This window comes from Anomalospiza imberbis, chromosome 1, assembly GCF_031753505.1.
Source record: "Anomalospiza imberbis isolate Cuckoo-Finch-1a 21T00152 chromosome 1, ASM3175350v1, whole genome shotgun sequence".
NCBI lineage: Eukaryota > Metazoa > Chordata > Aves > Passeriformes > Viduidae > Anomalospiza > Anomalospiza imberbis.
In genome coordinates this window covers 47,321,384-47,331,311 of record NC_089681.1, presented here as the reverse complement: position 1 = coordinate 47,331,311, position 9,928 = coordinate 47,321,384, and the positions used below count along the sequence as shown (strand labels likewise).

Here is a 9,928-nt window from a genome sequence, read left to right as displayed (position 1 = left end):
GCTGCTTTCTCCTTCTGAAGTGCAATTCTTTTTTTGCAAAGTAAAGGAAAAAAAAAGTGTTTCTAAAGACTGGATTTTAATTGTTTCTCCAAAGTCGTGCACAGCAAGATTAGAGTACTCACAGGCTACGGGCACTCTGCCTGGCTATGGGGATCTGATAGTGCTATCCAAGACCACTGGTAATAATGATCTCTGTTCTCACCTACAGGAAATTATCACCAGACATCTTTGCTGAACTTCGCATAACAGCATTACCTGACTGAGCCTGATGGTCAGAAAACAAGACTGTCAAAATTACAAGTACCAATTTCATTTGCTCTTTCTTCCCCTAGCAGCCTAGGTCTTGCAGCTCTAACAATTACAAATGACAACAAAAAACTTGTTTTTGTCCCCAAAGCAGGCAAGCACTGTGCAGAAGCCACTCAAGAACTAGCCTGGTGACTCACACTGGTGACTCAGGACCGGTTATTCTCGCAGAGTTAACTCTCAGTATAACACAAAACTTGCCTCTAACTCAAATTCTGGGTGAAGTTTTCAACTCACCTGCAAAGGTATTTTTAAGCTTGTCCTGACAAACTACTCGGGACCCCAACTTTAGCTCAAGGTCTGTGGCCTTTCTGGCTGGCTTTTCACATCCTGCTGTCCACACACTTGCCTTGCAGCAGCACCCACACCATTTAAACTAAACTAAAGACAACATGAGCATTCTACATGTGTTAACTTTCCTCTGAGGGCAGGTATGTAGAGGCACTGTTTCTCTAATCCCATTCTTGAGAAAGATAAACTGCTGAGCTTTTTTTTTGTCCAAACACCCTCCACCTTCTTCAACCTCTACAAAGAAAGCCTCTCCATCACCTGTGTGAACAGGACCCCCAAATTCTATCCCGCCTTTGAACACCCACAACTGATGAGTCTCTCTTGCACGTCTTGGTGCACTGGGTGAAAAAGCCATCATGCTCCATCACTCCCATTACCACTTGTCATCTAACCTCTTACATAAGCCTGTGACCTCTGAAATAAAAACATTTACTTGCACTTGGGTAGAGCTGGTTGGTTGGAAGAGAACTTGGAGAAGGAAATGATTGAAAAAACAGTGACAGAAGCAAGCTTCCAGAATATGCCTTTTTGGTTTTCCTTTCAACTTTGCTATTTCCTCCAGTCAACCGCTGTTTCTCCATCAAACAAAAAAGTTTCAACCAGCAAAATCAATTTGTTTAACATTTTCACATATCCTCCAGCACACAGGACTTCTATAGCTCATGCTTTCACCTAAAGTTTTGCTAAGCACAGATCAAGAGGACATAAGTAATTGGAAAAAAAAATCATATTATGTTGTGCAAATTAATTTAAATTTGCTACTAAATGTATAAATAGGTCTAGAGAACCGGGTATTTCTAATGTGCCAATTATCTTTGTACTGTGGTACCCCACTCATTATCAAAAATAGGTTCACTTCAGACTGGAAAAGTAATTTTCTTCTTGTATGTGGCTTTCTCAAATTAGTTTATTTTCACTTGCAATAGAAGAGATATTTTCTCTTCTATTGCAATAGAAAACCAACCTTCAGTGTGATTTTTGGAAAAGACAGTATCCCTCAGAGGCAGCTTGTGCATATTAGACCACAAGCATCTGTTTGGGTTCATGGGAGTATTTAGGTTAGTGGGCACAGACAAGCACTTTGCAAAGTGACAAAGTGAGTTCAGCTGGATGAGCCAGGCATGGAAAGACCTACGATCTATCCTGACCACTCTAATTTTGATGCAAGGAGGTTGATAGGCTCGACTATTCATGTAAGTGTTCCTCATCGCAGAGACTGTAAAAAATGATTTTGTAGAATTCAGGTACCAAAATAATTCGGATGCACACGTGGACAAGGGAAGAGGTAACATTTCCCTCTGGGTCAGCTGTAGAGGAGCTCTAGAACAGAAGTTGTGGCTTCATTTAAAATAATGCTTCCAACAGACAGAAATTTATCCCATCACAAAAGTAATCTTGTAAAAGGAGTGCACACTTCTGCACTCATAAAAAATATCCTAAGTTAAACCAACCTCTGGAACCCCACCTGGCATTTTGGTGGCGCTTCTCTTTCTCAGACTGAGTACTGTGGGAAGATGAATTTGGGAAATATACACCAGCACTCGGTTGCCATACAGAGTTTTTGAGCTTCAGAGGAAAATACACACTGCTACTGCTGCCCCTCAGAAATGCAAGAGGAAAAAAATATCGCAGTGTATAAATTACTCGGTTCTAAGGTGGGAGGCCCGAGTTCCACAACCTATTTACAACTTGGTAGTAGTCCCTGGACCAAGGGTAAGCATTCAGTAACATACCAACTGCCAGGCTACAAAGCTGTGACATTTTTCTCTGACCCAGGAGTCCTCCTCCAAAAAGTCCTGAACTCTTTTAGAACTGGTAAAAGAAGCCTGGAACTCCTCCACAGGAGCCAAGTGCATCAGTGTCCTGACATCTCACTGGTTGCCACTGCAGGGACAATGCCTTCGGTCAGGAAAAGGCACTGCCATCAAATGAAAGTGGCAGGCCTGAAATTTCTCAGCCTTCCTCTCCAAAACAGAAGTTTGAAGGAACCACTTTGCAACCACAGGGGTACAGAGCATCCTTCCAATAGATGGGACATGTCAGTTAGGCATTTCTCTAGGGAGGAGAGTTTAGCACTCTGGCCTACCCACTTTCCATCCAAATGATCCATCCCTGCCACAGGGACAGGCACAGAAGTATCCTCTGATAAGAAAGACAAAATCAGTGTAAATCTCAAGAGAGCAGACTGAAATGAGAATGTCCATCTCAAAATAGCACTCACCTACGTCTCTAAGAAGGTGTGATCTGGAAAACATCTCTTTCCTCCATCATTTCCCCTTCCCTTCCTCACTGCTCCTGCTCAGGATGCTGCCCATGCAGTGTCCCTTACCAAAAAAGTAGCACACCCCAGAGATTTGGTGCCTAAATTTAGGGGTTGTGGTACTCAGTGTTAGTAGAGGCCAGAGATTCAGAAGTAAATCCAAGTCACAGAACATGATTCTAAGATCTTTGAATATTCAAAATATCACTTTTGAGAGGAACACATACCTGGGTCCATAGTTTCCTCTAACAATGGGATTGGGTTCTCCTTTCTGATCAATCTTTTTTTTTAATCATCAAATTAGCAAGGTTTTGATAAAATTGTAGGAGACATCACAATATTTTGTGACAGTTTGGGATGGCTTGTGAGTCATCCACCAGCTATAACTGGAATGTAATACAAGCCATTGTAATGCTTTATGAAGAAAGCGCGTGTTGCTATCTTGCGACAACCATATGCTCCTCTGTTTGTATGTATCTGTTATCCAACCCTTACATAAGCCGTTGATGAAATTATCATCACAGGACAAGCACGCTTGGAGCACGGTTGGGTTGATCACAATAAAGTAATGAAGGAATGAAGGAGCTGGATGCCGAGGTGGACTGGCCACCCGCCTTCGCGAGCCACAGCTGCAGACAGAGGCAGCGGGCAGACCTGCAGTCAGCTGCTCAACAGCCTTTACTTTGGGACGACACGAATGCAGATATCCGGGGCTTGGGCTATGTGCCCTTTTGGGAAAGAGCAAAGCAAATGTGCTTTCTCTGGCGCAGGAGAGAGGGAAGGGTTGGGGACGGAGTTGAAGGAAAGGCTGGGGAGGAGGTTGCTTTAATGTTTTAGGGAGCCCGTGAGATGTTACTTGCAGACACAGAGGCACTCGCACCCCTCAGACTGCAGCAGGGGCAGCAGGTACCGGGACAGCCCAGGCTTGCCGCATCGCAGGACGCACTGTCGGCATTCAAGCGCATCCCCAAGGGCCGCTCCCCGTCCCCGACTGTCCTCCGTGCCCATCGAGCACTACCAGCGTCTGCCCCGGGCACCAGCCCCCACCCGGGAAAACCAGCGGACAGCGCCAGGGCCACTTGGCACAGCTCGGCTGCATCCCGGTGCCGCTCCCAGTGCTGCTCCCAGTGCCGCAGACGGGCCGAGCAGCAGCCCTGGGTCCGGGGCGGTCTGTGCCGGGCTCCGAGAGCCATGTGCCGAGTACTACGGGCACAGACTCCACCTTCCCCGGCTCCCGCCCGCCCCCACGCATCCAGGAAGGGAAAAAGAGGAGGAGGAAGGAGGAGGGAAGGGGGTGAAAGGGAAGAAAAAAAAAAAAAAAAAAAAAAAAAAAAAAAAAAAAAAAAAAAAAAGAGAGGTTGAAAGGAGGGAGCTAGCCGAGACCCACCCTTCTCCCTCCTCCTCCGGGCTGCTGGCCGGGCTTTTGTTTTCCTCCAGCGCCCCGTTTCCCACACGTGATTGCCGTGTTATTGCACAGGGCGCTCGGCGGCGCGGCTGCTGCACCTATAAATACGGAGCGGGCGGGCGGCAGGGGCCCGGGGCAGCGCGGCGCGGCCGGGCGGAGCGCACCCCTCGACACCCCCATGCACCCCGCAGGGACCGCGGCGCCCATGCCCCGCCGCCCGCCCGCCTGACGGGCCGGCAGCGAGAGGCAGCGCCCGGCCAGCGGCGAGGGGAGGGGGAGCCGGCCGACAATGGCGGCGGCCGCCACCGCCGCCAGCCCTGGCAGTCCCGCCGCCGGGCCCCTGCCGCCGCCGGCGGAGCCCTGCCCCAGGAAAGCGCCGCAGCCGCCGCCGGGGCCGCCGCAGCCGCCGGCGCGCAGCGACCCCCGCCGCAGGCAGGCCGCGCTCTCCTTCCTCACCAGCATCTCCCTCGACGGGCGGCCCCCGCCGCCGGGCAACGACGGCCCCGCCGCCCGGCCCCGCCAGGCGCAGCCGCCGCCGCGGCTGGGCAGCCCCCCGGCGGCGCCCGCCGAGCCCCCGGAGGAGGAGGAAGACGAGGAGGAGGAGGACGCCTTCGCCGCGGTGCAGGTGCCGCCCGCCGTCTTCCTGGGCGCCGCGGCGGCGGGCAGCCGCGGCCGCCTCAACTCCTTCACGGCGGGGGTGCTGCCGGCGCCCTTCGGCCGCACCAGCCCCCAGGGCAGCATCGGTGGCAGCGGAGAGCTGGGGCAGCCCGGCCCCGCCGCCGCCTTCGACCTGCAGCGGTCCCGGTAAGCAGCGCCGCGGGGATGAGGGATGCTCGGCGTGCGGGGATGAGGGATGCGCAGGATGGCGATGGGCTCGGTAAGGGTGGGCACGGCCGCCGGGCGGCCGGGGGAAGCCGTGGGCAGGGAGGCCCGATAGCCGCGGGGCGGGAGCCTCCCTCTGCGGGGCTGGCTCCGCTGCCGTCCGGCCGGGGGAGCGGCGGCAGGGATGTGCGAACGTGCAGTGGAAGGTCAGCGGAGGTGCCCGAGCCTCCCGGGCGGCAGCAGCCTGTCGCTCGCTGAGCGCGAGTAGCTGAAAGTTTCTCTCCCGCTCAGCAGTGCGGGCGTGCGGCTGCACAGCCGCCGTGCCCCGCCGCAGCCCAGCCCAGCTGCGCAGCGGCTGTCACCCCGCTCTCCCGACTGCTGGTGCATTCAGCCCGTCGTGCTGCCTGTCCTATAGACAGCAGACTGAGAACCGGCTCTGAGTCAAGTGAGCTGTAGCCAGATCTGGTAGCCCACAAAGGGGTAGGAAATCTTTGCATCGAAATCCACGGATTACTGTGTGAGCGCGTGGTTTAAGCAGCGTCTCGCTACCACCCTAAATAAGCTCTTTATCTCCAAGCACTTTGTTCCTCTGGGTCGTTTCTTGCCGCCGGGTACTCTTTTGCCTTTTAATTCCCAAAGGAACAACCTCACCTGCTTCAGCTCTCAAACTGAGGCTTCTGGCTAAGAAGCTGCAATCATGTAAAAATGTGTGAATGCCTGTGGATACAAAATCACCTTCCTTCGCTTCCTTAACAATATACTCAGATACCAAAGACGGAGGGGGGAAGAAGCTGGAGGAAATGACTGTGCTCCCCAAGCCCACATCGGCAGCCACTCCCACATTCCCCATTTGCCACACTCCCTCCTAGTTTCTCCCTTGGACAAATAGGTAGACTTTGAGTCACATGTTATTGCAAGGGTTTATAAGGGTAATTGAGCATAGATCGCTGTAGAAAAGTCCCTTTCAAAACCAACCAGCTTGGAGAAATTGGAAGTATTCCAGGGGAAGGTTATCTTAGCTGCATGCCCCATTGTTTGTTTGGTTCCCCCCCCCCCCCCCCCCTTCCATCTGGGTTGTATTGGTGGCTTTTTGGAGCCCCTTTTCAGGTGCTGTGCTGGAGGGAGCCCCACCACCCCAAGTAGCATGCCTGCTGATGAGTTACCACCGTTCTCCCAGTCATGTGTCTCTCAAAACATTTTCTGCAGTGACAACCCTCTAATTGCTCAGTGGATCAACTGCACAGCTGTGTCACACACACGCTCACACTTGTGCATTTCAGTCTGTGATGTGATTCTGCCCACAGCCTTGTGGGGGAGAAGTGACCCACAGACCATGATTTGGGAATTGCTTTTCTGCTTTTGAGCTTAGCATTCAAGAGACTGGGTTCTTCTCGACCTTCTACTTAGTGAGTTTATTAGTGATGCAGGATTCCAGTATTACTTTTCTTGATTCCCAGGGATCATCCTTGGCTTTTGTTTCTTGCACGCTTTGATCTCACAGATATCACTTCACTTAGCCCTTCCTCTTCCAGTCATTTTTCCCCTTGCTCCTTTTTGCCACTTCCTGAATATTTCCTTCCACAACCTGTTGGGTTTTTTTGTTTGTTTGTTCATTTGGGTTTTTTTATTACATGAGAACAGAGTGGAGTTTAAGAGGGAAAGGTAATTATTCTTGTTGTTTACAATCTAAAAACCCAGAGTCTTGCAAGTTCAGCTGCGCTGCTAGCATGCAAACAAACTGCATGGATAACCCAAGTCTATGGCAAGGGAAGTCACCTAAGAAAACCCTTCCAGGATGCTCCTCCAGTCCTGTAGTGGCTGTCATTTGTGCTGTATATTTTCTTGTGATGCAGACTGTAAGGAAAGCAGGCTGCTGGTTTTCTTATGCTGTTTTGTTTTGTTGAGAGCTAGATTCAGTTATGGTGGGGACTTTGCATTACTCCACTGACAAGTATGAGGCTCTCCATTGTAGCACTCACTTAAGGCTAGCCCTGGTGCGGGAGAGCTCTGGGTAATGTCCCCTGCCTTTGCTGGCTGTCGTGATGCTGCACGTGTGCAGTCCGGAGCAGACTTTGCCTTCAGTAGATCTGTTTCTGTTCTGGAAGAGGTATATATTTTCAAACACCAGGCAGCTGCAGACCATGGAGGTCGCACAGAATGTTAGTGGCTCATCTTTTTAATGAAAAGGTGTGGTAGGAGCTCTGATTGCTGGGTTCAGCCTTGGCTGCACAGAAGTTAAATCACAGGCATGCACCGGGCTGGCACAAGCCCAAGAACAGAGGGTTCGAGCAGCCCTTCTGCTACTCTCTTAATGGAGAGGAAGGAGCCAAATTCCCAGCACACAGCCAGCCCTTCTCAGGACTACAGGGTGAAAGTCACAGCACCTGCTCAGGGACAGGCATTAGCTCATCTGAAGGATGAGGCAGAGAGGAAAATCAGATTTTTTGGTAGTTCACGTGTGCACCGGCTGCCTTTCCTCCCACCCTTCTGCTCTCCTTGCAGTGAGTGAGCTAGAAATTGAGTTTGAGGAGTTGTTTGACAGACTAGTCCTCTGTCCTGAGACATGTAAGTTATTACATGAAACCTTTTTCTGTTACAGTATCAGGCAAGACAGGTTGCCTTATGTTGTTAATTTTATTTGGCTTTCAAAACCATTGTGAACATATAACCAGAGTTCCCTGGCTTTTTTGTTTGTGTTAGCAGTTTGTCTAATTGCATACTAGTTTATATTTAACAAGGTTATCATTAGTGTGGTTTGGGTTTGTGCTCTATGTATATTCACAAGAAACAAACGATACAAAAAAGGAGCATGGAGCTTCTAGCTGCTTGGAGGCTAGTATGTAATTATATGTAAATGGCAAAAAATAGGCTTGCTCAGAAGTTGGGTGGTTGGTGCCAAAGGCTCCGGTCTTCCTGCAGGGGTTTGTTTCAATTTGTGGTGAATATGCGGACAAGGACATTAGTTTATTAGAAGCTAGGGCCAGGGTTTCTTTCATTTAAAACTATAATTAATTTTAATAGAACAATCTGAAATTAATGAGGAGTTCTGTGAAACCAGGTTTCAGCAACACTGGTTTAAAATAATTGCACATCCTGTGGATTAGGGGATGGTCCAGGTACCTGGTTTTGTGTATGCCTGGAATTCATCTTGCCATAGTTTTCTTTGGGAAAAGTATTGCTGTTTCCATATGTGAAGTTTCCTTTTCTAGTGGGCCATGTGTTTAGAAACAAGCGCATGCCCTTTTTTTGTATTGTTTGGTTTTGGATTTTTTTTTTTTTTTTTTTTTTTTTTTTGCTAAGGAAGCAAAACAGAAAAAGTGATTAGATTTGGAGTTCAAACGTTGCTTACAGTTGCATTTGTCTGTGTCACTACATCAGGTTTGAAGGCAGATGGGCAGAAGAATTCCTTCTGGGAGCAGCAGGTGCTGGGAAGCAAGGAGAGAGTATCTGCTGAGTAATCACTGAGGAGAGGTCCACTCAGAAGGACACTGAGGTTATCATGGTCCAAATCGATTTTTCTTCAGAATTTACTGACCTACAATATATCTCATTTCCTGATTAATTTTAAAATTAATTTATAGTTAGTAAAGCTTGTGAAAATTTAATTTATTTCTACCTGTTAGAAAGGACAGAGCTGCATTTGGCCTCAGTATTTATCTTCTGGAGAGATGCAATGAAGGGAGATGCTGGAATGGTTGACTTGCTTGACTTTTTTAGGGTTTGCAAAGTTCAGTAGGTTGTTAGTGCTGGAGGAAGCCTCCAGGATGCTGAATCCTGCCATTAAGTATTTGTGATGGAGGGCTGAGAGGTCAGAATCCAGTTCTCCATGGCCTTGGGCAGGCAGGCAGTGCAGTTTCAGCCCACAGCAGAAGATGCCTCCAAACTGAACATGTAAGAGACAAAAGAAGAGTCTTTCAGAAACAAGTATCTTACAGGCAGAGTCTGAAAGGGGAGCAGAAAACGAGCTGGGGGCACCCTCTGCCCCGTGGGGTCATCCCAGCATCAGGAGGTGGCCTGTGAGCCGCTGGAAGCACATCAGCCCTTTAGTGTGTGATGGACACTCTGCTAATTCCCTCAACCTAAAGCCCTTTGGGCAGCCTGAGTTTCAGAATGGTGTATACAAGCATAGCATGAAAACAGTGATTTAATGGTCTGAGAAGTCAATGGGAAGTGCACATGCTAAACAAAGTCTTTTCTTAGGTGTGTGACCTTGTACCACTGATAGCTGCTGGCTCTAAAGAATGGGATGCTTATTGACTTCAGCTGTCACTTCAGGAGGCTAAATTCCCGTGCCTCCCTGAAGTGGGGGGAAATGTTCAACAGCAGGGTTTAGACTCAGGTAATAAGGGCTGTTTCAGAAGGAGCACACAGTGTACAGGATCCTCCATGAGTCCTAAGGAGGACATAAGGAGTGCTGGGCGCACCCACGTCCTTCAGCACGAGCACGCTGAGAGGCTGGGTCCTCACGCTCCCCAAGAGCCGTGCAGGGGCACTCACTGATGCTGCTGGGCTCCCTGAGCTGTGCAGGTGCTGAGCGTGGCCAGCCCCACATCACACGGACCGGCTTTCACCACCCCTGGTCTCTGCCAGCCAATTCAGGGCACAGATGTTTGTGCCTCCCTCTGTTACTTCCTTTGAAACTGGTGCAAATGGGGTTGTCTTCCAGGTGTTCGTTGAAGCTGACCAGAGGTTGAGAAGTGATTGGAGCAGGATGACACACACATGGATGGACACCATAGATGCAGCACCCTTGTTCCCTTAGTACACAAGCTTTTAAAAACAAATCCTGCAGAAATTTGTTCTGGCATATTTTAGGCTCTTATTATACTATTTAGTGAGCATCT

The 9,928-nt window shown here is 49.6% G+C and overlaps 1 protein-coding gene across 3 annotated transcripts in view; it reads left to right on the top strand.

Annotated features, from left to right (window-relative positions):
* The first annotated feature begins 4,225 nt into the window (after nucleotides 1–4,225).
* Nucleotides 4,226–9,928, top strand: part of CABLES1 (Cdk5 and Abl enzyme substrate 1) — a 71,177-nt gene continuing 65,474 nt past the window's right edge. The window contains exon 1 of one of the 3 annotated variants that reach the window (XM_068190740.1): nucleotides 4,226–5,066. In XM_068190740.1, coding sequence (XP_068046841.1) covers nucleotides 4,552–5,066 — 515 coding nt within the window. In that variant the 5' untranslated portion in view covers nucleotides 4,226–4,551. Of the gene's footprint in view, nucleotides 5,067–7,626; nucleotides 7,650–9,928 lie in introns of those variants that run through there. The other 2 variants (XM_068190730.1, XM_068190745.1) reach the window with 2 other exon arrangements.